Below are 27739 nucleotides of genomic sequence, written 5' to 3'. Positions count from 1 at the left end.
ACATTTTTTCGTTTTGTTTTTCTTTCGAGACGAGCTCAATGATCGGAGATTTTAATGGATTCGAACCTGGGCAAACGGTGGAGCAGCACTAGCCCTTACCAAAAGATATTCGCATAGACAACCATACTTTGAAGGTTTTGAAAGATTAAGATCGGCCTATAAATAGTGTGTTGGCAATCAGTGCAAAATTCAGCGCTGATTTATGACCAAATGTCATCGACGATCGGTCAGTTTCTGCCCCCAATAGTGACCACGATTTTCAAAAATAAAATTTACCAAATTCACAGTAACAGAAGAATTTGGGCAATGTTCGATTTCGAACAAATGTGTGGTGGCCCCCCTCCCCCTAAATTAAATCCTGGCTACGTCCCTGATGGGAGCTGTATGAGGATATAAACAAAGCTTCATTCAAAGCTTTTCTGGCACATATGTTTATGGTCACATAGAAGTCGTCATTGTACAAAATTTCAGACAAATCGTATAAGAATGGCGACCTCTAGAAGCACAAGAAATATAATCAGGAGATCGGTTTATATGTGAGCTATAACAGGGTTTGCGCCGATTTTGACCATACTTGGCACGTGGGTTAGAAGTCATAAAAAAGTCACTGTGCAAAATTTCAGCTACATCAGCTAAAAATTACGCTCTCTAGAGGCTTAAGCATAAGGCTTTTTCCGACTCTTATGGCCTTATTCAGAAAACTTAATAAAACCTTAAGATCGATTTATTTGACGGTTATACAAAGGAAATCAAATAAATCTATTTCAAATCCACATCAAGTTTTATAAATACCGGTGTCAGAAGATTATTTGGAAATTTTAAAGGGGGAATGTTCCCATCGCATGGTCGATTCTGTTGACCATGACATTTATTTTTTTAAAACTCTTTAACAATTTCAATTTGTCACATACCTCTTGTAGACTTCTTATGTCATTTTTGTCAAATCGCTAGCAGTGTGTAGTCTGCCAATTCTATTTCTACTGGTTCACCCCAAGGTTCTGTCTTGGGACCTGTTTTATTTATGCTCTATGTTAATGACGTTCGTTCTTGTGTACAACATGTAGACTTAGCAATATATGCCGATGATTTTCAGTTGTTAAGTACAACTGACTCCGGTACGTTAGAAAGTTGCATCGCGAACCTTGATGAAGATATTGGACGTGTTTGTCAATGGGCTCGGCCAAATAACTTAATAATTAACATTGGTAAAACAAAATGCGTGCTATTTAATAGCTCACATCATCAATACTCTTCACAACATATTATTGTTCAAAACAATAATATGTTTGTAATTGATTCGGATATGGTATTCTCCTTGCACAAATTAGCTCCAAACTAAACTTTATACTTGAAAAGCTCTACAATTTGAATATTATCTTACCCACACAAATAAAATATATGCTGGCTCATTCGTTGCTGATGCCTCATATATTGTATGGTGCTGAGGTATATTCCGTATCCAATAGGACTAATCTGTTTAGGCTTCAGAAGTGTTGCCACAGCGTACTACGCTTTGTTTACGGTCGTCGTTGTAGACGAGACTACGAATACTTTGCGAAACAATTACTTGGATGTTCTTTTGAGCACTTTCTCAATATTAGATGCCTCTGCTTTTTCTTCAATATCCTTAAGTACCGTGAATCCAGTTACCTTCTTCCTTACTTTCAATTCTGGCATTCAACCCGGAACTCTCAAATTCGTATTGAAAGTTTCAATCATGTTGTATTTGAAAGATCATTTGTAATACGCTTGTCTAGGCTATGGAATACTCTTCATTCTAGTCTTAAAAACATCTCAGTATGTCAATAAACTTTTAAGTCTAAGCTAATCCAACATTTCTTATAGGCAACTCAATTGAATTCATTTTCATCACTGATAATATCTCACATTTGGTGCTTTTTCTTGGTGTTTCAACGGATAATTGTGCGTTAGACTATGTTACTAATTTAAAAAAAAAAAACATTTTTTTTTAAATTCAATAAATTTGTTAGCTATTTATTTTAGTGATAGTATTATATTAGATTTTAATATTGATTTTTGTATTATAAAAACCTGAAAATGTTCCAATCTATCAATGTAAAGCCCGGGTGGGCGATGTTTGATTAATAAAAAATGAATGAATGAATGAATGAAATGTTACTCCAGCAAAGAAGCAAAAGTGGAAATCTCAAAAAAACCTAAATTACTTTCAATTATGAAAAATTTTCTAAAATAAAACAAAGGTGTTTTTTTTAATAGTATATTAATTCACATTTCAATATTCGTCCAGTTGGCTGATGAAATAAGCCCCATAAAAAATTTTTACAAAATACCTGAAAATCTTTAATAAACCTCCTAACAGCTTCTACGCAAGGGTTGAACCTGCAACAAAGGTTATGTTCATTGGATTTATTAAAATTAACTGACTTCACAGAATAAAATCAGCTCACATGGAGACATTAATGGAGAATTTACTGAACATACAACCCTTAGGGGTCTCCTTATATGCTTTACAGTAAAATAGTGCATTCAAAATCATAAATGAAAACAAAAAGAGATCAAAAAAAATATATGTTTGTATTTTTTTTTTCTGTTGCATTTTACTTTATTAATATCAATATTATTGTTTGTTTGTTTGTTTTGTTTTTTTTTATCATTATTATTATAAATTAAAGCAAAGTTGTTAAAATAAAGAGAAAAATTACAATATTTTCCATGAAATTATTGTCTAAGTGTTAAATTTAAATTAAATTACAATACGTAATACAATGTAAAAGTTACAAAATAACAAAAAAATATGTTGTGTAATATTATATTCTTAAACGAATTTACTTTTAACATTAAAACAAAAGGGGCTAAAAGGTGGATGCTATGAATTTTTGTTGGTTGGTTTTGTTTTTATAGCAGCAACACATTTCGATTTCACATTTACAGATTTCAAAATTTCAAAAAATTCTTAACAACATTTACATAAGAAAAAAAAAATTAAGAAGAAGGTAGATAAAAAACACTCACAACAATTACGAAAAGAAAATTATAACAAAGTATAGAGATAATGAGTATCAATTAGCAAAATTTATAAGAAACATACAAGAACTTTTTTTGTTTGGTTTTGTTTTTTTTTTTCATATTAAATTATAAAACAAAAATTATTGGGAATATCACAATGAAGCAGAAAACGAATTCGCCTTATATCAAAAGAAATAGTTATGCAAATGTTAACTTAAAAAAATAAAACTTATAAAGTCTCTCTATGTGTCAAAGATTTCTTATCTCAACAAAAGAAGCTGGCAAAACAAAAAAGTTTGCATTACCCAGCAGTAGGGGGAGGCAGAATTAGGTGTGTTTTTTTCTTTTAAATTCTAACAAAAAAATGCTACTACCGCCGCATATGAAAACAAGAAACGTAGATTACTTTGCAAAATTTTAAAATTAGACACAACACTCAATCAATCAATTCAAGTGGCGGAAAATTGTTTTCCTCATTAAAAATACAATATGCAATAGGTTTCTGGTTTGTTTTTGATTTGTTAGCAGGTTTTTTGGGGGGAAAGCCTACAAGAGGAGAGAGAGTTTACTTTCCAAGGAGTATGTAGGTAGTTTTTTGAGGAAATCAATCAAATTTTACAAAGAAAATAGCATTAAAACTTTAATTGTCATGTTTTACGAGGCGGTGTAGGGGGAGGCACCGCAAAATGATGCCTCATCATGTCTTTGGAAAAGTTTTCGTAGGCTGAAAAATGACGGGAGTCAACAATTTGAGCAAACCGGGTCGTGACGAGACCTGCTTACCTGTACCCGCCGACGACGCCGTCGTTGCTCCTGCTAATCCTGCTGCTGCTGATGATGAGGATGATGATGACGACGAGGCTTGTTGTGTATGCTGGTGTACCAATTGCTGAGCTTGTGTTTGCTGATGCCCCACCACCATTTGGGGCGACTGTTGTGGACCATGATGATGATGATGATTTTGGCTTGCATTATGATGGGCTTCGATGTGTTTTTGTGTTATTTGAAATATGTCGTTGCTATAGATCGGCTGTGGCTGTGTCGATGGTGCCTGCGTAAATTTATGACGGCTGCTTGGTGTTGTGGGTGATGCCAAGGGCATTTTAATAAAATTTGATTTCGATGCTTGATTGTTGTCGGCAGCATTACTAATGCTGCTACTACTATTATTGCTACAACTTGTTGCTGAGGCATTGGCCTGCTGCTGTTGTTGCTGCTGTTTACTAGCTAAACTTACAATAGGTGGTAAGGGAGATCTTTGTGCTTCATTACCAATTTCACCGGTATATCTGTAAGACAAAACAAAAACAAAGAGCAATAATTAAAAAACAAATTTCTTTAGAAATCAGGTATGAAGAATCTTTTGAGCCTTCTTTAAACTCTGTGCTCCACTTACTTTATATTGGTATATTCCCGTCCAACTTGTATACTTTGTTCCTCGGCCCTTTTGCGTTGTATCACCGTTTGTATGTAATGTTGGACAGCATAATAAACGAATTTATACTGGGCCTCAGTTTGTACTAGACCAGAACGTTGGGCTCGTACCATTTGTATTGTGCGTTGAATATCGATTTCAGTATCCAAACCTAGAAGATAAAGAAGAAGAGAAAAGAAAATTATACATTTTTGAATTTATAAAAAACCCCAAACGTAGATTTTTTTATAGTTTCTAGAGAAATGGTAACTAGGCCTCTCAGCTAGTTCAAATCTATTTTTACGTTTTTTTTTATAGAAAATCTGAAAAATTACTTCACCCATTTTTTTCTATTTTTTTTGTTTTTCGGAAGAAACAGCACGGGAGTTGCGATGAACCTCTTTTTTAAGCATAAACATCAATGCTGCATACTGAATTCAAAAAAAAATTTTCGCATCAAAAATTGAAAAATTTGAATTTGAATTTGAATTTTTTGCTAAAAAAATGCCAAAAAATAAACTGTTAAGTTTTAAGGAATTTTGTTTATTTTACGATACGTATTCGAAATTCAAACTGGGGAATACTTTGAAATTTTCTAAATTCGAAAAAATGAAGGAGTTACAGCGTTTTCGAACTTAAAAATGACCTTGAAAATTTTAGGCCAAACTTAATCGTTTTTTACAATTTTTTTCATAGAAAACTTTGAAAAATTGCTTCAACTAGCACCATTAAGGAAAGAGTTTTACTTCGCGAATCCAATGGTGTCTTCTTTCGAAGTTCGAAAATCTAATAAAGTTACAGCAATTTCGAACTAAAATAGATTTTTTTCTTTCTATTTTTTGGATATCAATTATGCGATTTTGAGCTTGTTTTTGAAGGAAACAACACGGGAGTTGCGCTGAACCTCTTTTTTTTAACATAAAGTTCAAAGCTGCATACTCAACTCAAAAAAAAATGTTCGCATCAAAAATTGAAAAATTTGGAAGGTTACCCCCCTTTGCTAAATAAATGCAAAAAATATAAAATGTTCAGTTTTAAGGAATTTTGTTTATTTTACGATACGTATTCGAATTTCAAACGGGGGAATGCTTTGAACTTTTCTAAATTCGAAAAAATGAAGGAGTTACAGCGTTTTCGAACTTAAAAATTACTTTGAACGTTTTAGGCTAAACTGAATCGATTTTTACGATTTCTTTTCATAGAAAACTTTGAAAAATTACTTCAACCAGCACCATCAAGGAAAAAGCTTTACTTCGCGAATCCAATGGTGTTTTCAGAATTTCGAATATGGAAAATCTAACAAAGTTACAACCATTTCGAACTAACATAGATTTTTTCTTTCTATTTTTGGGTAATAATTATGCGATTTGGAGCTTGTTTTTGAAAGAAACAGCACGGGAGTTACGCTGAACCTTTTTTTAAGCATAAACATCAATGCTGCATACTCAACTCAAAAAAAATTTTCGCATCAAAAATTGAAAAAGTTGAATTTGAAGGTTACCCCCTTTGTTAAAAAAACGCAAAAAATATAAAATCTTAAATTTTAAGGAATTTGGTTTATTTTACGATACGTATTCGAATTTCAAACGGGGGAATGCTTCGAACTTTTCTAAATTCGAAAAAATAAAGGAGTTACAGCGTTTTCGAACTTAAAAATTACCTTGAACATTTAAGGCTAAACTGAATCCATTTTTACGATTTCTTTTCATAGAAAACTTTGAAAAATTACTTCAACCAGCACCATCAAGGAAATAGTTTTGGCGAATCCAATGGTGTTTTCAGAATTTCAAAGTTCGAAAATCTAATGAAGCTACAGCAATTTCGATCTAACATCGTTTTTTTTATGGTATTTTTTTTGATATCAATTATGCGATTTTGAGCTTGTTTTTGGAGGAAACAGGTGTGTAGGTCCACAGAAGCATGGGGCGACTTAATTGTCCGCACCCCCCTTTTCAACCTAACTAAAGCTATCTTGTTAATATGTGCTTGTTTCCCTATGTATTTTGTAATGATGCTGGAGATCATACTGCCACATGCGCTGTTCTAGCCCCAGACATCACATCCTCCTAAATTAACATTGGCAAATTTCCGGTCCTTAAAGTCTGGCTGTTCTTCCTTTGCTTTCCTGTTGTTGGAGCAGTGTGTTTTACACTGAGACAGCAGCCCTCCATCGAGTCAATCCGGTACGTACAACCTTCCTTTTATACAAATGTTGCCTGGCATCCTTGGTTTTTATGGCTCTTATACAGTGGTGGGCACACTAGACATATGTACACGACTTCCAACTCCATGAGCGTATGTTCTTGTGTACGTATACAATAGCAAGCAAAAGTATGTTTGCATTTGCCCAATACTGCTATAATATGGATACTGGTGTATTAGTTCAACTCAAAACGACTTGGCGAGTTTTCAGACTAAACCATTTTGGGCCCTTTATGAATAATCTTAATCGAAGACAAAAGGTCTTCAATATTATGCGATATATCCTAGATATACCAGAGATGGTTGGAAAGATGTAAGTGAAGTTTTGAAGTAAAATTCCCAAGGGAATATCTCACCCAAAACTCCCCAATGAGTACGCAGAAAGATCAAAACATTAAGGGATTTAAGGAAAAGGAATCTTAGATATAAATTTGGTGCCCAGCGTCGTAGGGCCTTCCCCGCGTTCTCGAAGTAGTCCAAAACAGCAAAATGAGATATTTCCCCTAAGGGGCATATAGAACAATTAACATAATATGGGATTTAAATAAAAGGTATTTGGGAGTACAATATAAATTTGATGCAAAAATTAAAAGCCAAGCATCAGATAGCCCACCTCATACCCAAAAATCTACTAAATGATCACATGCTCGATCGGTACAATATGTGTGTTCGCGTACTCAAAAAAGTGTGCAAATTTGCATACATTATTACAGTCGTTCGCGTACTTTATTAGCGGGCATAAGAGAGCGGGAGAGTGAGTGAGAGCGAGAGTTTGGTAATTGAGAGCTTGCAAAAATTCTACTGGAAGTTTTTTCCCAGCCGAAATTTGCAGCGTCGAACAGCTGTTTTGTGAAAAACAGCTGTTTAATTCAAATAAATAGCAAAAGAATAATGTTTGTGTTTACTCTGTTGCAAATTTATAATCGAAAAATACACGAACAGACCTAATAAGAAACTATAAAGTGAAAGATATGTTGGTGCAGATTAGGCCAGATGTCCAGATGTAGTGCATTTTATAGAGCGGAGGACGTAAGTTAAAATGGTTAGAAGCGAGTCCATGTATGCCCTCTTTGTAATAAAGCGATGACAGTGGTGGGGACAAATAACGCTTTCCGGTGATCAAAGCCATGTAGGATTATATCACAAAAGTAGGCGTCCGAAAGTTTCGGTGTTTCCATTCCAAATTGAATCTGTATCCTTGCAGCTGAGGTCTAAACACAGTAAGAGCTTACTCTTGAGTAACATTCCCAAAAGTATGCCCATTTCCTTCCCATTATAGCTATTCATCAAGGGAGTGTAAAAATTAGCAATACCACGATCATCGACTTTTAGCCCAGTTGAAGGTTATTCCAAATCATTGTTTGTTTTACAATTCCCAAGGACATTACTCTGATAATACATTTTAATGGGCTTAAAAAACTTACCATTCTTATCAATTTGATCCAAAATCATATCAATCACTATAAAAGTGCCAGTACGACCAATGCCTGCAGAACAATGTACACATATGGGACCCTGCAATCAAGAAAAACGAAAGAACAATGTTTAGTGCTCACTTAAATCACAAAAGCTTTGTAATGGATATATTTTCGATAAAAACTTGAAACTTCAACTTACCGGCTTATCACCCGAATGTATTATCTGTCCCTGTTTGGCATTGACATCTTGCAAGAAATTCAATACACATCCAGGATCCGCAGGCACCCCATGATCGGGCCACACTTGAAAATGATAATGGAATATACGTCGCTCTGGCTGGTCACGCCATGAGAACAGGAATTCCCTTAGCGTATAATCACTTGTGGAACTCTCTGAGATACATTGAATTTTGGCAGGTCCGAATTGTTTGGTTTGTCCCTCGTCGGGCCAATATTTGGCACATTTATTTTTGCCACGTTCAAATTCTTTGGTTGTCATCACAATGACACGTGTATTCTCCTGCCATATCATATTCCAGAAATCTGCCACCGTATTGGACAAACAACCCTGGGTGGCTATGTAGGTTTTGAACATTTCACGTTCCGTCAGATCATTGCTGTTCTTTTTGTTGAGGGGACGTGAAGAACCAATGACACCGCTACCACTACTGCCACCATTGGCAGCCGATGTTCCAGCTACTCCTCCCGTACGTTGTTGTTGCTGCTGCAGGGATAAGCCATTGCAATTGGCAATTAAAGCATTATTGGTTAATGATTCACTGCGTTTGTGCTTATTCAAATTGTCGGCCTTTTTGTTGCATGTAGCACAATTGCTATAGGGCAGCGTTGCTGTCTTCACCGCACACTGGACACAGGTTTTGTTCAACAACTGGCAGTTGGGACAATTCTTTTGAATTTGAGCAGCTGTACAGGCCGGACAGGAGGGAACCATGGCGTTTAGGCTTTCTTGTGAAGCATTCATGTTGTTCTGTTCACCATCGGTGGGTAAGCGTATATAATTGGCATTGATATATTCAGCGCCCGATATGCTGTGATCGACATCATTTAATTTGACACGGGTGTGATCATCTGGAAAAGGTTATGATGGAAGAGGCATGTTAGTTAAGCAGAGTCAGGGAAAAAATGGACATGGAAATATTGTACTTTTTATTTTTTGTTTCTACTTACATGGTAAAATGTTTCTATAACGATTTTTATTGCGATTCTCCGCTTTGTAGCCTTCAATGCGAGAGAACATATCACGACTGTCTTGTTGTAAAGCTTCAAATTCTTCCCAAAAGCCACCCTAAAAGAAAAGAAATAAAGAAACAAATTTTAAAAATATTTTAGAAAATTTACAAAAATATTTGCAAACAATTAAAATATATCTTAAAAACAACTTAATAAATTATATAAAACAATATAAAAAAAATTTAAACAACTACTTAAAACTGATTTTTAATTTAATAATTTTGTATTTTTTTCAATTATTTCAAAATTATAAATTTGTATTGAGTTTAATTAGAAATTATTTTTTTATTAACTTTTATTGCATACTTCTCGGGATCATGGAAGAAAATATGCACAAATCTTGTTTTAAAAATTAAAGAAACTTAACAAATTATTTCAAAACAGAAAAAAATTTAACTACTAGTTAGCATGACTTTTAATTTAATAATTTTGCTTTTTTCAATTTAAATTTATTGGAAATTATTTTTTTAATAACTTTTTATTGCATACTTTTCGGGTTCATAGAACAAATTATGCACAAAAATTTGAAATATATAATTAATTAATTTTTTTATGTATTTTTAAATTATTTATTTTTAATTTTTTTTAGATTAATATTTTTTTTGTGTATATTTTTTACACATTATAATTTACTTTTCGATAAATTTAAAATAAAATTCTAATTATTACAAGCTATTTTTACTAGCTTTTTATTGCATACTTTTTGAGTACCTTTTGCAGCTAACTGATATCGCTACTTAGGTGGGGACACAATACCAGACATGAATAATTAAAACTGATATTTTTTAATTCAATTTTTGATATTATTTCAATATTTAAATATAATGACATTTCTTATACATTTTGGTTCTTTTTTTAAGAAGAAATATTTTATTAAATTTTTATTGCATACTATTCGGGATCATAGAAAAAATATTAGCAAAAATATTTAAAAAATCATTTAATTTAATACTTTCAAATTATTTTTCTTTGTTTTAAATAGATTTAAAAAAAAAATTAATTTATTTTTGATATTTTTCACTAAATTTGTATTGGATACTTTTCGGCAATCATAGAACATATTAACAAAATATTACCAAATATATTTAAAAAAAAATATAAAGCAAACTCAATTATTTAAATAACTTAAAAATTTCAAATATTTTTAAGTTTTACTACTATTTTTTACTTTAATAGCATATTTTTTACTATCCTTTTAATTGCATGGTTTTGGAGAATCATGTTAAAAATATTCAAGATATATAAAAAAGGTCAATTATTTAAATAATAAAAAATTTTATTATGTTTTATTGTGCAATTTTTGGCGATTTGCAGTTGCTGGTCAATTTTATTTTAAATAAAAAAATGCTTTTTGTCTGAAGCTTTACTAAAATTAAAATGAAATTTTTTTGGTGATCAAAAAGGCTTACAAAGAAATTAAAAAAAAAAAATCAAAAATAAAAAAAATATTAATTTACAAAATATTTTTACATTTAATATATTTCTAATTTTTGGTTATTTAAAATTTTTGAATATTATTTACTAATGATTTTTTTTTTAATTTTTGATTATTTTTTATTTACGATTTTTTATTTAAATTTTTAATTTAATTAAATTTTTTACTAACTTTTCTATAGCATACTTTTTGGCAAACATGCAACGCAATAAGTATATTATTATTTTAATATTTTCAAAATCTTAATATTTTGTTTATTCTAAATATGTTTCAATTTGAGTAAGCTGTTGGTATTTTCAAATAAAACGAAATAAATAAAAAAAATCTAATTTTCTAGATTTTTTTTTTTTAATTTTTGAATATACTTTTAACTTTGTATATTTTATAATAATAAAAAAAAAAATAAAATTGATTCTAAAATTTTTTTCTGGTTTGTCATAAGATTTTTTACTGACTTTTCGATAGCATACTTTTTGGCGAACATGCAACGCAATAAATATATTATTACTTTAATATTTTGAAATTTTAAATATTTTTTTTATTCTAAATATTTTTCAATTTTATTAAGCTGTTCGTATTTTCTCAATAATAAAATATAAAAAGAAAGAAATAAATTAAAATATTTGATTTTTTCAGTTTTATTGTAGGCTTAACTCTTTTTAATAGCATGCTCTGACGATCCGAGTCCATCTGATCTCTTATATAAACGTGGTTCTAGTCCTTAGCATGTGTTTTAAATAATTTATTATTTTCTGAAGAATTGTAAAAAGTTGACTGCTCCTAAACATATGCAATATTTTAATCAATACTGTTGAAGTATTATTGCCCCTTAAGATATACAGTATTTTTAGAATGCCGAGAAATTTTACAATTTTAATAAAAGAAAGACTAAGACTTTAAGAAGCAAAAGAATAATTATTTCAACAAAGGTAGGGGACTACAGCTGACCAACTATCGATAATCGCCACATTCGATTTTTTTTTTCTATCACCTATGTTGTCAAAGAAAAAACATTTTTAATGCTAGCTAACTTCTTAAAATGTAAGTTTTTAACTTCTTCAAATTTAAACAAATTTTAATTTCGACCACTTAGCTTGCATACTTAATGAGGTGTAAGGTATCAAAAGATCGGCTTTACCCGATTTTACTTGTTTTTCCCACTATGTATTTCTTTTTTTAATTTTGCCGATAGTATCGATAGAAAAATTCCAATCGATATTCAGACAAAAAATAAAATTTCGATAGTAACATCGATATTTTGGCAACTCTAGTTGAGACCCCTTTGTATTTTTGCCTTTTATAATATGTCAACAGTTTTGTATAATTAATCAATTAAAAAAAATTGTTAAATTTTTTTAGCAAATGATTATCTCCTGAAATATTGCCTTTCATACCAAAAAATATTTTTTTTTTAATTTCACTTGTACTAACACAAGTTAATTTTTAACAAAAGTTATACCCCAGCAATTGCAAAAGTAAACACTCATATATATATACATCATATTTTCAAATTTATAATGCTTTGTCTACAGCTGTTAGAGATCTTGGCTCTATAAATGCATACGCCATGAGGCTTTTGCCTTAAAAGGTTACGACTACTCTCCAAATAAACGTACAACGTTGCTGCTGCTAATGACTGATGGCTCATAAAAAAATTACAGCACAAAAAAATCTCAAACTCAAATGGACGAGACGTCAATATAAAACAAAATACACATACAAACTGACATACTAGTACTATATACAAAGCTATGACAAATAAACATGCATAGAGCAATAGGTATGAAACAACAACGTCAAATATTTCCCCAAATATAACCTTTCCCTATGCCTCACCATTCACCCCTTTTGATATACTCAAAATACAATTAAACAGAGATTTAATCTAAAGCACAGTTCCATGCATCTATCCAGTGCAATTCGTTTGGAAACATTTCACATCTCATGCTTGCTTGAGTGATTTTTGGTGCTAATGCGAAAACAATTCATTTTAGCAATGGTATGGATGAACTGTTTGCTTGCCCCCACACACCACCCAAAATGTCGTTATATCAAATTATCGTATGTCCTCATGGGTGGATGTGTCTTGTCTTACCTTAACCAATTGCTCCACTCGGGCATTGATGCCAGCTGCAGTGATGCGTGTAGCATTAAATGGCTGTCGCAGATGGACAACCGTACCACAGGTCTCCACCATTGGATTACGTTTGTAGTGTTCAATTAATTCGGATAGAGTCTTGAATGGTTCACCTCCGCCAACATCGTATTTGTTATCCTAAAAGGAAAGAAGACAAAAATACAAAAGGATATCAGTCAAGTGAGGTTATTGATGGTTTTGACCTCTGTCACAGAGAGTCAAGGTTCAAGTTAAATGAGAAAAACAAAAATAAGTGATGGGAATGGCTTTCGTTTAATGTTAGTGGGACCGTAGTCTTGTTAGTCTTGATAATCAAAGAAAATAAACGCGTAGTTTTGGTTTTGGCCAAAATTGGTTTAATTCACTTCTCAATATTTTACTATTAAGTATTTGTTAGAACCTATTTTTTTTGCAGATTTTAATAAATCTTTTTCTATCGAAAAGTTTTTTTAATAAAAATTTTTAAAATTGTCAAATATAATTAAAACACTAGTTTCTTATCGTGTACTAACAGTTAAAAAAAACCCTGGTTATTCATTCTGGTACTAAAAATAAGGTCTAAGAGTACCTAACTTTTGGGCCTAAAGATCTAGTACTAACTTGGAATATAATTGACACATTATTTGTATTACTAATGGTTCCTAATTCGTGTACTAAAAGTTTAAGAAACTCTGTTTTTCATATGTGTACTAAAAATTAAGTATGACAGCGCCTAGTTCTTAGGGTTAATACTTTCTGGTATTAACTTGGAGTAAAGTTGGCACATTATTTGAAGTACTAATAACTTTTAGTACAAATTAAAGGCATGGTAGTACATAATTTACAACATTGTTGAAAAACGTTTACTTCAACGTTTAAGTACCTGTATTATATTTAATTTTGATTCTAATTCCTTTAACTAATTCTTACAATTTTGGTACTAATCCGTATAAAAATTTAAATTTTAGTTTATTATCTTTAGAGAGAGAGAAAAGAGAGTGAATGTTGGGGTTAATATTTTCTGGTATTAACTTAGAGTAAAATTGACACATTATTTGAAGTACTAATAACTTTCAGCAGAACTTAAAGACATGGAAACACAAAGTTTACAACATCGTTGAAAAACTTTTACTTCAAGGTTTAAGTACTTGTATTGTATTTTTAACTCCATTTGATTCAAATTTTTTAAACTAATTCTCAAATTTTTAGTAATAATCCTTAATCGGTACTAAAATTTAAATTTTAGTTTATTATCTTTAGAGATAAAGAGAAAAGAGAGTGCATGTTCGTATGTATTTACAAGAATAACCCAGCGCGCTTGGAAATAAGGTGTGAGGTTGTGCGTGTGTCTAACACAGCTTTAGGCGTTTAAAATTATCTTTTAAAGTTTAGTACTTTTATGAAGACATTTCAATATTATTGTCACTTGCAACAATTCAGTTCTTCATATTGTCCTAAGTTAGAGGTAACTTTTTTAATATTGTTGTTTTTTATGAATTTGGCCTACAAATTATTGGTTTGGTTCTAAAATTAGGATAATTTAGTACAAAAGGCATAATGATGGACTTTTAGTACTTAACATGCATTTAGTTTATATTAAGAGAAAAATAGTCATTACTCTCGAAAGCACGCTAATTTTTGAAGAAAAAACAGCTAACCACTCCCATTTTGACACCAATACTTTTTAATGATATAGGGCGGCTGGGATTGTAAATCGGCCAAATCGTTCTATGTTTGAATATAGCTTCCAAATAAACCGATTTCTCAATTTGAATTCTTAAACCTCTAGAAGGCACTATTCTTATGATATTTGTCTGAAATTTTGCAAGACTACTTCTTTTGTGACCTGCAACACCTACACTAAGAGTGGTCCAAGTTTGTTCATAATCTGATATAGCTCCCATGTAAACTGATCATCCAATTTAACATCTTGAGCCCCCAGAGGGCGTAATTATTATCCGTAATACATGTTAAGTATGATTTCGGTCTTTTCGGTCCATATCCTGATATAGCTCCCATATAAATTGATCTTCCGATTAGACTTCTTGAGCCACTAAAAGTCGCAATTCTCATCCGATTTAAATGGAACTTCAAAAGATGACTTCTGTTATGATTTCCAATAGCCATACCAAGAATAATACAAATCGGTTTATAAACCGATATAGCTCCCATAAACACCGTTCTCACGATGTAATACTTTGAACTTCTGGACAGCTAAATTCTTAACCAATTTGAATGAAATTTTTCATGCAGACTTCTATAATGACCTTTAAGGTCAGTGCCAAAAATGATTGAAATCGGTTTGCAATCTATAAACCGATCACTCGTTTTTATTTCTTGATCCTCTAGAGGACCCAGTTCTTATCCGATTTGGGTGAAATTTTACAAGAAGACTTCTGTTATGACTTCCAACACCTCTATTGAAAGGGGTCCAAATGGGTTAATAACCTGATATAGCTCTCATATAAATCTTTCCGATTAAATCCCTGGGGACTTTAGAGAGAGCAATTCTTAATCAATTTTGGAGAAATTTTGCATGCTGACTTCTATTATAGCAACATTCGATATTTTCGATAGTTCTAATAATAAATATCGATACTATCGTTAATTTCCCATCACCTATATTTCAAACGAAAATGAGAAGTAAAAATCAGTAGATCGATTTACATAGAACCAATATCGATGCACAGACCAGATAAAATCAAGATTAATGAAGTCAGTTGGAAGCCATGAAAGAAATCATTGTACAAAATGTTAGCTTAATCGAATGAAAATTGCGCCCTCTATAGGTGCAATGTATCTTAAAGGATGCATTCAGTGTCGGTTTGCTAATTATACCCTCCACCTTAGGATGGAGGTATACTAATTTCGTCATTCTGTTTGTAACTCCTCGAAATATTCGCCTAAGACCTCATAAAATATATATATATATATACATATATATATGTTTAATTTTGCAAAAAATTAAACTTTTACGATAGTATTCATCGGAAAAATATCAATCGATATTCAGTCAAAAAATTAAATAATTTCGATAGTGATTTCGATATTTTGCCAGCTCTACTTTAACAGCCATCTTTAAACATCATTCAAATTTTTGTGGAAAGCATACAAGATTCGACTCGGCCGATCTTATCACGCTTTTAATTGTTTTCCGATTCCTTAAGCCTGCCATTGTATCAGTTCGCAAGTGTTGGGACTTTTATCGCTTTGTTTTGCTTTTTCCTGTCCTTTATAGCTCACAACCTTTTGTTTCTTTTTGCCTATGGTTTGTGTCATAAATCTACCCTTGGCTTTCTGGCTAACAATTTCCGCTTTTGTTTGGTGATTCATAAAGCTTTGTAATATTTCGTGCTTACGCAAAAAATAATGCGCTAGATGTTAGCCCTTGACATATACTATGGCGAAAGAAGAGAAATTGTATCCTTCAGTTTAGAGGTATCTCATAAAGAAAAAAAGGTATAAAGGATACAATTCATAAATCATAAATGGGAATATATTTATGATACTCACACCACAATCAGGATAAAAATTGAATTGGGCTATGCCACAGGCAATCCATCATTTTCATTTTCCCAAAAAAAAAAGGAAAGGCAACCAAGCCCTTTTTCCAATACTTATAACCATAGAATCATATATTTATGTGTTACAATACGTTAACCCTTAGATGAGCTGCTATACTCTACTATTCCATCCTAGATAATCCATTAAGCATGCCTTAAGCTTTTATTGCTTTTGTTGGTTTATAGCAAATAAATGTATAATTAACAAATGAATTTGCATGGATTTGTTGAAACACCTATAACTGGGACAGACAATTTGCTTTCTTGAATTTCAGCCTTTTTTTATGCAAACAATTAATTATTGCTCTCACTTGAAACAAGCGGCGGGCTGGCTGGCTAGCTAGCTACCCAGCAAAATCTGAATGGGTGGCTACTGTCATTAAAAGTAGTTGCAAAATCAAGCAAACAATTTAAATTAAAAAAAAAAAAAAAAAAGATTTTTAAAAAAATTGTTACAGCTACATACGGAGAAGATTGAAAATCTGATGTTCAAATTGATGTACAATTGATATGTATGGGTGAGGTGAGGTGGTTTTTAGTGATGCATCTCTCTGTGTATATGTGTGGTTTTGTCTATAAGGCTGGCTCATTTATATGTTTCGTTGTAGTTTGGATTTTTTCCGTTCAAGGTCATAAATAATAAGGAAAAACTTTACGACGTTTAGTTGAACTTGAAATTTTGTTAAGCTGCCGCCATCGGACTGCTTTATTGTTGTTGTGCACTATTTTGTGCTAACAACAGCAACAAAAACCAACAGCAATAGTTTTAGCCATAGCAAAACAAATCGATTTTGTTTGCTTTTTTTCGCCATGCATTATTAAATGCCAATTTCGTATGGTGCTATTTGTTGTTATTGCTATGGCATTTTGTGTAAAAAAAATGTAGCTATTGAGTGTGCGATATAGTAAGAACGTCTGTCTGTCTTTCTATCTGGCTGTATGTGCGTGTGTGGCTTTAAGTTAAGCTAGTGAAAACAAAATAGAATCTTACATACCTGCCAACGTATCATGACATGAGTAACTTTTTCGTCCGTCCTTACGGATAAAACAAAATCGCCTGGTTTCGATTGTGATTCACGCACCAGAAATGAACCATTCTTTCCACGTTCCAATAACAATTTTTCACCTTCTTTGCCAGAAAGATTGCCGTGAAACCATCTGTAAAAAAGTAAAACAAAAATTATAGTAAATAAAATTGTTTAAATATTAAATCACTTAGTCATACTTTATAAAATTTATCCTTTAAGCTTTATTTTGTTTTGTGTTTATTTTTTTTTTAATATTCCCGATTTATTTTTTTAAATCTCAAGTCCTTTCAATTGGCTTAACAATTGCGTACTAATTGTTTGTTTTCAAAATACAGCCATATGACACAATTCACCAAAGCTTTCTTTCCGTGGTGACTTTAAAACTGTATTCTAGACGAGTAAAGCTCTCTTGTGTGTGTGTGTGTCTCTCTCTCTCTTTTATTTTTTAAGCTGCCTCTGTTTTGTTTAGGGAGAACACAAGTTCTCTAACTTTGCCCCCAAAATGCATTGGCGCCACCAGCACCACGAGTAGCCAAGAACATCTGGTTAAGGCATAAAACAAAAGCTTTACTCTTTACTAACACATGCTCACCCTCTTATGCCAATTAGTAATATAATCTTTAATAACAAACCGCTCTCAAACTGGTATCACCTGTTGCTAATATTTAAGCACGTGTGAGATTAAGTCTCATTTAAACCCTATCCCCATATACTCACATATATTGAGTGTAAGGTGCTTTGGTGTTGGTAAATAAGAAAAAAATCAACTACAGGGTTATTAAATTAAAGAAACAGATGGAAACGAATAACTACAAGAAACTTTCAGGGAAAATAAATAAATTAAAAATAAAAACTAAAATTTAAAAATTTTCTTAGAAGAAAACAGATTCAAAAAAATAAAAAATGTTTTATATATAAAAATAAAAAAATAAAAATATATAAAAAAATAAAAGAAAAAATATAAAAATAAATAAAAAATAAAAAAAAATAAAAAATATAAAAGTAAATAAAAAAATATAAAAATAAATAAAAAAATATAAAAAAAGTAAAAAAAAATAAAAAAAAATTAAAAAACTAATTGAAAAAAATATTTTAAATTTATCAAAAACCAAAAAATTAAAAAAATATTCAAATAAATTATTTAATTTGGAAAAGAATATTTGAAAAAATATATTAAAAACTATTTTTTTATGAAAAAGAATTTTGTTTTTGACTTTTTCATTAAAAATAATTTCTTTAAGGTTTTTTTGCAAATATTATTTTTTAATTTTATTGTTTTTTTAAATAAATTTTTTTATGTTTTTTAGATTTTTAACCCTTTTTTTAATATTTTTTTTTTTTCAAACTACTTATTTGATTTTGAACAAATTTTAACTCGGTGGTTATCCCCCAGTAATGCTAGAGACATTTGTGAGGTACTCTGCCATGTACAAATTCTCCCAAAGAGGTGTCGCACTGCGGCACACCGTTCGCACTGGGCTATAACAAGGAGGGGGCCCCTTATCATTGAGTTTGAACTTGAATCGGTCAAAACTCATTGATATGTGAGAAGCTTGCCCTTGTTCCTCAATGGAATTTTAATGGTCAAATTTCCATTTGCATGTAGAAGCGCATGAAAATATTCCATTTTCCGTAACACAAAGTTAGTGGGACAGACAGTTCATTAACGATTGTAGCAGCGAGTAGAAAACAATCCCTAACGATGATATTGACATTAAGCCAGAAAAAGGTCAAAATGGTAAGGCAGCAGGAGCCGATGGGTTGCCAATTCTCACATAAACCAATCTCGTATGACGGTATTGAAGGCGCCTCGGTAGGTTGGTAGCGTGCTCATATTGCCAGTGCTTGGGTCGTAAGTTAAATTCACACCAGAGTCCTTGGTCTGTAGCAGTTGTGATATTAGATTTAAAATTATCGGAGTCTGTAAAGGACTATACCTAGCCTACGACGATATTGAGTGTATGCCGCCTAGCCAGATAGATTTAAAAATTTCAGTACTCCGCAATAAGTATAACAAGGCAGAAGGAGCCTATGGGTTACCGATTCAAGTTTAAGACCAAAAGCAATATGTTGATATCTGTTTGTAAAGGTGAGGTAAATACCTACGAACTAATCTGCAAAGACAGAAAGAACAAGAAAAAGTCTGCTAAGTTCGGCCGGGCCGAATCTTATACACCCTTCACCATGTATCGCATTTGTCAAGTTCTTTGAATGACTTTTTCAATATACATATGAGCAACATCAAGTTATTGACCAATATGAACCGTACTTTTCATGGCTGTGAGAGGTCGTAGAAAAATTCCACCTCCAAATTTAAAATTTTAGGCAAATCGAGTAAAAATCGCCCTCCCAATGGCTCAGAGTGTCACATTGGGAGATCGGTTTATATAGCAGCTATATCAGGTTATCAACCGATTTATACCATACTTGGCACAGCTGTTGGAAGTCATACCAAGCTTTACTTCTTCGAAAGTCAGTGTGCTCCGACAGACGGACGGACAGACAAATGGACCTGGCTAGATCGACTTAAAATGTCATGACGATCAAGATTATGTATACTTTATGGTTATGGTTACAAAAGGAATGACGTAATTAGTATAGCCCTATCCTATGGGGGAGGATATAAAAATGGCAGCAAGTCTTCTAAGGAATAAAGAAAGGCAATAGGTGCCGATAGGTTGCCAGCTGAGCTATTTAAGACGGGAAATGGCAGTCTGGTATATGATAATGGAGGTGAAGAAAATATCTATCCAGCCAATTACATGTCACTTGAAATAGTCCGGCTAATGAATAACAAGGTAATAGAAACCGATAATTTGCAAAGCTATTTAAGACAACCCCGAAATACTGATATTTGATTATAGCAGTGAAAGGTTTACTGCAAAGACCGACAGGGGTTATTAACCCCTGTCAGGGAGCCGAATAAAGTATTATAAGGCAACATGGGCTGATGGGTTGTCTGGTCAACTATTTAGAACTGGAGACACGCAGATATCCGATTATAAAGATGACAAGAATACCTACTTAGTCAATAAAAATTCAACCTGCTGAATGAGCCATTGTCTATTTGTGGAGGGGAAGGAAATGTCTTCAAACTAATCACTGGCCAGCGTATTGAGTGAATACTTTCTTAAGAAGTCAACATGGCTGCAATCCGGGTAAATATTTATAATCCAGCAAGTGCCGATGGGTTGTCAGCTGATCCATTTAAGATCAGATGTAACTCACTGATATCTCACTGTAGATGAGATTGGAATATCTCTGACCAATTCCCTAAAGATTAATTTCAATGTGAACACCGCCAAGTCAGAATGAGATTAAAGTACACCGGATAAAAATTACTGTAAGGCAGCAGGTGCCGATGGGTTGCCAGCTGAACAAATACAGAATAGGGGCGCCTCGTTAAAATACGATTGTAGAGAAGACGGTCTAACTAATCCAACTAATCTCTGATGGGGGTTTATTGTAGAGAAAAAAACAACCATTATAGCAATAACCCGAAGGAGGAATAGTATGGCAGTCGGTTCCGAAGGATCTCAGGAAGGAAGAATAGTATGGCAGTCGGTTCCGAAGGATTGTTGGCTGAACTATTAACGACCTATAGCGGCACGATGGCCATGCCAGATTCATGTTTGAGCTTTAAGCACACGGCGCCACTGAAAGCCTGATTGTGATAACAAGCTAGTATCGACATTGGTCATAAAAAGTTCAGCTGGTAACCCAGCTGATCGGCTCCGACTGCCTTAAATTCTTTAGTCAGATTACTGGTTACATAACAGACACTCGATTACCATACAGGTATAAGACAAATAGAGGACCTATTATGTAACATTTCTAATATAAGATACTTGCGGTAGTCTTCGTTAAAAAAAACGATTCTTAACATTTCCTATAAGTTGTACACTTTTGGTATACCTAGGGAGTCATACAAATTTAACTAAACTGCTATCATTTTCAACCCTACTGTGCAAAAAATGAGCTTTTCTCTTGTTTAACCATAGATCAGACGAGATCATTTAGCCAATGCGTAACGGTCGGTAGTCTCTTCTTGCCCGCCATTTGAGTTTATTAACATTTCTTAGTGGAATTTTTCATGATATTATCTTAAAGACAACAAAATAAGTGTTACTGTTGTTTTTGTTTTCTTTTCGTTCTGTTTTTATTTTTTTTTTTTTTTTTGCTTTTCATAATGATAAATATAAAAATACCTTGGATATATTTTAAAATAAATATTTGAACTTTAAAGTTTGTTTTTAAAATATTTTCTTGACATAACGCTTTTTTTTGTTTTTTTTTTTTTTTTTTGAGGCAGTGTTGCTTTTTTTCGTTATTTCTGGCCCCTTTCAATCCTAGTGATAGACAGATAGACACTCGACAATTAATGAGATATTTGAATAAATGGCTTAACTAGAATTTTTGTAAATAACGAATTGGAAGGGGACAGCACAAATGAAAACAAACAAATAAAGTCTTCCGTTATGATATAACTCTAAATGGGTTTACCGCTTGAGTCAGTCTATTTACCGTAACAAATATTCAAAGGGAGTTATTGAGTGGTATTTTGAACACATGGCAAATGCACGTGTCTCCTAATAAGGGTTCTAATAGAGCTTAGCTAAATTTAGTTCTTTTAAGTTCCGTGATCTAAATGTAAAACGCCTGCAGCAATTTTGTTTTAAATGCAAAACGCAATGAGTGATAGTAAGCTAAGATTTAGTTTGCTTTTATTTTTTTTTTTATTTATTGCAAGAACCAGTTACACAATGGGTTTATGGTGTCAAGTTTGTTTTGGTTTGAGTTTTTTGAAAAATTTTCGACAAAAATCTCAAATCTTTGCTTATCTTTTCTTGAAGGCTGAGAGAAGTCCAAATTCTCCAAACTTGGAGACTTATTTTTTTATTTTATTTGAATAAAAATTCATTAATTAACTCAAATACTATTAGTTTATCTTTTGTTCGAAACGAAAATATTTTTAAACCCAATTAAATGTTGATTCTTCTCAACGTCATGAAAGTTGCAAAACTTGTTCACACTAGCTTTCATGCCTGCTTAACAAAGATTAGAGCATCGTTTAATGAATGCTACTAATCTTTAACTAAATGAATTAATTTTCAAAAATCCTAAATGGTTTTTATAATCTTATATGAAAAAAACCCATGTACAAGTTATGAAATATTGATGAGAAAAGCAAATTATTAAAGTATTGTCATAAAACTATGGTGTAAGGAGACGTAGAGAAAACTAGAAAATATAGGCCAAACACTTTTCCTTACACAATCTTAACAAAAATGGGTATTATAATTCACCATAAACCCTTTCACCATAATTGAGCCTCGTAGCCTTGCAAATAAATAAAAGCCCGTCCGATTGCAATACCGGTGGAGGTCATCCAGAAAATAGCCGAAAACAGACCGATAGTTGTGAATGTTCTGGATGGCAACGGCAACTTACGGAGGCCATCGTAGCGCAGAGGTTAGCATGTCTGCCTATGACGGTGAGCGCCTGGGTTCGAATCCTGGCGAGACCCTCAGAAAAAAATTGTCAGCGGTGGTTTCCCCCTCCTAATGCTGGCAACATTTGTGTGGTACTATGCCATGTAAAACTTCTCTCCAAAGAGGTGTCCCACTGCGGCATGCCGTTCGGACTCGGCTATAAAAAGGAGGCTCCTTATCATTGAGCTTAAACTTGAATGCCCCTGTTCCTTAGTGGAATGCACATGGGCACAATTTGCATTTGCATGGCAGCGACAAAATATGGCCGGCAAGCTACCGGAACCACTTAAAAAGCCACAGCTACAAAATGCTATACTTTGATGCATTGGACGTTGTTGGGCTCTCAGGGAGATGACATAGCTGTTGTACAGAAAGATCAATAGTTCCATAACTCAGTGATGTGGCTGAGGTAGTAGAAGGGCAGATAGTTAAACTTTCTTCGACCACTCAAAGAGCATTACAATGTAATAGCATAACAGGATAAACATAAGAATGGCGAAGAACTTCCTACATAAATCAGTACAATTTCAAGGGTGGTATAAGCAAAAAACAATCAAAATACTGCCTACAGTAGCATACAGTTTCATCGCTATTGTGAAAACTTGTTGGGCAAAAATTTTAGAATTGTATAGAAAATTTTCTAAAAATGAATTTTTAAAATTCTGACAAATAATCACCAAAGTACACCAATTGGAAAATGAGTTTTGAAAAAGGATAAAAACTAGGAAATTTGCTGAATATGATTTTGCAAAATATTGACAAATAATTTCCAAAATACCCCCATTAGTGATATATTGTTGAAAAAGGACAAGAATTAAGATGTTCAGCGGCGTAGACGGAAAAAAATATGGTAACATTTTCTCTATCGACTAAAATCATAAAAACATGTAGGTATTAAAATAATCACTTTTTTTGTTAAATGTTTAATGGTAAACAAATATTTATTACCACTTAAACTTAAGTTTATGGGAATCATGGCAAACATTAAAAATTTTAATTAGTTTTTATGTTTTCGGGGTGGGTGGCCACCCAGACACTTCGTCCCGAATGTGGATATCAAATTCGTGCACTGCTCTCAAATACCTTTCTAGTGAGCCCCATATTGGTATGATCGGTAAATATGTCCCGTTTGCCAAGTATTTTGGGCGTTAGGCAGCCCCCAAAATACGTGGTCGCAAAAGTGCATATCGGATTCGTTTTCTATTTTCGATAACCTTTCATTTGAGTTCCATATTGCGCTTATAAGTGTATAGGGGTGTCTCACCACCCCAAACCGATTTGCCCCTGTTCAGGGGTAGATGTCCCCCTGAACAGGGGCAAATCGGTTTGGGGTGGAGAGACACCCCTATAAACTTAACCCCGAATTTGCATAACAAATTTTTGTTTTTAGATCATTATAAGAGCGCAAACAAATTTTCGCGTGAATCGCACCATTCATCTCCGAGATTCGGTGTTTTTGAAAATAAGGGTAAGGGGGAAGGTCCTACCTCCCCCCATTCAGATATCGACAAATTTAGTACCGTATTTTTAACTTTTTTCAGATATTTTTAAAAATTAAGGTAGGAGTTAGCGAGGCCCGATTTAGCACATTTTTTTTATTCTTTTTATTTTTAAATAGATTTTCTTATTGTTTTTTATTTAGCAAATTTTTGTTATTTATTTTCTTATTGTTGTTTTTATTTTTTTAATTCTTCTTATAAAAATTCTTTTATTTTCTATAATTTTTTATTTTATAGAGTTTTAATAATAATTTTAACATTTTTATTTTTTTAATAATATATACTATGTGTTAAGATTTCCATATATTTTTTTAGTTTATAATTTAAAATATTTTTTTTTCTATATTTTACTTGTTTTTTTTTATTCTTTTTTTTAATTACTTTTACATTTTTGAAATATGTTTTAGTATATTAAAAAATTGTGTTTATGTCTTACATTTTTTTCTCAATATTTTCTCACTTTTTAAATTTAATAATTTAATTATTTAGATTTTTTTGTTATTCTTTTCGTTATCGTTAATATTGGGTTGCCCAAAAAGTAATTGCGGATTTTTTTAAAGAAAGTAAATGCATTTTTAATAAAACTTAGAATAAACTTTAATCAAATATACTTTTTTACACTTTTTTTCTAAAGCAAGCTAAAAGCAACAGCTGATAACTGACAGAAGAAAGAATGCAATTACAGAGTCACAACGTCAACGCCGACTATATGAAAAATCCGCAATTACTTTTTGGGCAACCCAATATATAATTACTTTTTCATTTTTTTTTTAATTAATTATTTGATTTATAATTTCTTTTATATTTTTTAAATATGTTTTAATATCTTAAAAAAATTGTTTGTATATTTTAATTTTTACTTTAATTTTTTCAACATTTTCTCATTTTTTTAAAATTTAAAATTTTTTTCAAATTAAATGATTTAATTATTTAGATTTTTGTGTTATTGTTTTTAATAATTTTTAGACTTTTTTGTGTTTTTGTCGTAAATAAATATATATTTTTTTAGTTTTCTAAATTTCCTAAAGAAGATTTTTATTATTATTACCCTAAATGCTAAATATATGAAAACCCAAACGGACAGGGGGTCTGGCGTTAAGTGCTTTAATAGTTAGGACCCCTAAAACAGGCTATCAGTCAAAAGCTTACATGCAAAGCTAGCATTTAAAAGTATATTTAATTAATTGTCAATTGCTTTATTATTTAAATCACTTGTTGTCACACGACAAGGTCATTGTCACTGAAGAATCACTAAAAATAAAGACAAACACGTGTAAATGTCTAAGACTCACATAACGTAGTTATGTAGAAAACAATCAAGCTAGAGCTAAATTTATGATTTGAGTTTTTTATGTTTATTTAAATGACTTAATAGATAAACAAATAGTTTTCTAAGCTTAAATCATGGGAAAAAGAATTTCTCTTGCTTCACCCATACCCCTTCTGCCTTTCTCTCTAAAGGAGGAAAAATTTTGCAATCAATAGCAGTTAAATGCTTGTTCTGGCCATTTTAATGTTATGCACGAATCAAATACAACCTTCAATCAATTTATTGTCATTTAAATTTTACAATAAATTACTATGATATATAATAAAAGAGAAAACCTAGCCTATAGATGGCGCCACTGGTTTAACAATTTCCCCCTTTAACATTACTTATCCATGCCATATAAAATAAAAGGCATGATTTTATGATAAATGTTTGCAATTACAATAATTTAGTATAGCCTATGGGATTTATTTATAAAAAAAAATGTTGCCCCTTAATATTATGCCGCAATTACAGTTTCCATTATAACGGCAATAGAAAGTAAAGGCGGCACACATAGATTGAAATGAACGAGTGAGTGAGTGACATTAATACCCCCTCGTATAGAATTTTCTAAGCCATTCCATTGAAATGTGAAATTAATTATTAGCAACTGTCCTTAAGATAGATTAAAAAAATAAATTTTGTAAAATAATGGATTTTGTACAGAGCAACCTGTATGAGCTGGGCCAATAACGAACCAACTTCTTTCCACCTCTTAGCCTATGGCTATTGATATAAAAATAATCAAGCGCACTGGGTATATTGTGGTAGTAGTATAACGAGTACGTAAGTGCGCTATTCTATTCGTACTAACAATGGCTAACAACCGCTTATGTAGTGTTTTTCTTCCTGTTATACTATTAACAACAATCCATTAACAAGATCAACAACATTTTGTTTATTTTCTAATAATGTGTTTTTTTTTTTGTTTTTCTCTCAAAGGGGCTTTTGGGTTTTTACTTGTTTTTGTGTGTTTTTATTTACAACTATCTGTAAACTGTTTTTTTTATATTCCATGTAAAAATGTGTTCAAATAAATTGGATAATATTATTTATTTAACCGCTTCTTGGGTGGCTTTGTGCATTATTTCTAATTAATAATGAGGAGAAATGTTGTCTAAAGACTATTCAATTCGGTTCAATTCAATTCTTTTTTTTTTCCATTCATTATAACCCACATTTGTTGTCTGGCAAAGTGAGTTGGTTGCTTGAGTTGAATAATTTATAACAAATGTGGGTTAATCACAAGTGCTTATTAACAATAATATTAACAAAAAAAATAAACAAATAGAAATTGTCATTTGTAGCTTTGTTTTTTTTTCCTTTTGAAATGCACGAGTACATTTTAAAAAACGTCAAATGACTATTTGAAATTGCAGATGTTTAATAATATGCAAAACTTTCCACCTTTTGTTAGGCAGGTAAGTAATGTATGGTGGTGGGCAGTATTAAAATATAATATTTTATGAGGGCTTTTTTTATAAGGGTCATATGTTTCATAAAATTATAAAATTAAGTTCGTATTTGTAAAACTAATACAAAAATAAAAAAAATAAAAAAAAAAAACACAAAAATTAATAGTTAAATAAAAAAATAAAAAAATAAAAAAAAATAAAAAATTTAGTTTTAGGAGAAAAAAAAAACAGAAAATATAAAAAAAAATAAAAAAAACATAAAAATTATTAATTAAAAAAATAAAATATGTACAATAACAAAAAATAAATAAATAATAAAATGAGAATAATATATTAAAAACATAAAAAAAATATTTTTTTACGTTATTGGCGGTTTACTAAAAAATATTTGTGTGTAAAAATCGAAATATATCGAATATGGTCCGATTTGAACCATATTCGGCACGGACATTGTTCAATTTTGTAGAACAAAATATTGTTTTTTGCTAGCTATATCCAAATATAGACCGATCTGACCATATCAGACATGTATGTCGAAAAGCCTTGCATAAGTCACTGCGTCAATTTTCAGCGAAATCGGACAATAAATGAGCCTTTTATAGGCCC

The 27739-nt window shown here is 31.7% G+C and overlaps 1 protein-coding gene across 3 annotated transcripts in view; it reads right to left on the bottom strand.

Annotated features, from left to right (window-relative positions):
* Window positions 1-3089: 3089 nt before the first annotated feature.
* The window catches only part of LOC106087566 (tyrosine-protein phosphatase corkscrew), a 127799-nt gene continuing 103149 nt past the window's right edge, over window positions 3090-27739 (bottom strand). For 2 of the 3 annotated variants that reach the window (XM_013252654.2, XM_013252652.2), the window contains 7 exons: window positions 17383-17545; window positions 12804-12983; window positions 9211-9328; window positions 8222-9111; window positions 8029-8119; window positions 4385-4574; window positions 3090-4277 (listed from right to left, as the gene is read on the bottom strand). In XM_013252654.2, the coding sequence (XP_013108108.1) occupies window positions 3686-4277; window positions 4385-4574; window positions 8029-8119; window positions 8222-9111; window positions 9211-9328; window positions 12804-12983; window positions 17383-17545 (2224 nt within the window). In that variant the 3' untranslated portion in view covers window positions 3090-3685. The remainder of the gene's footprint in view (window positions 4278-4384; window positions 4575-8028; window positions 8120-8221; window positions 9112-9210; window positions 9329-12803; window positions 12984-17382; window positions 17546-27739) is intronic. The other variant, XM_013252653.2, reaches the window with a different exon arrangement.

The sequence above is a fragment of the Stomoxys calcitrans genome, chromosome 4 (assembly GCF_963082655.1).
Source record: "Stomoxys calcitrans chromosome 4, idStoCalc2.1, whole genome shotgun sequence".
Lineage (NCBI taxonomy): Eukaryota > Metazoa > Arthropoda > Insecta > Diptera > Muscidae > Stomoxys > Stomoxys calcitrans.
Note: the sequence above shows the minus strand (reverse complement) of the source record. Positions and strands in the feature narration are given on the sequence as shown.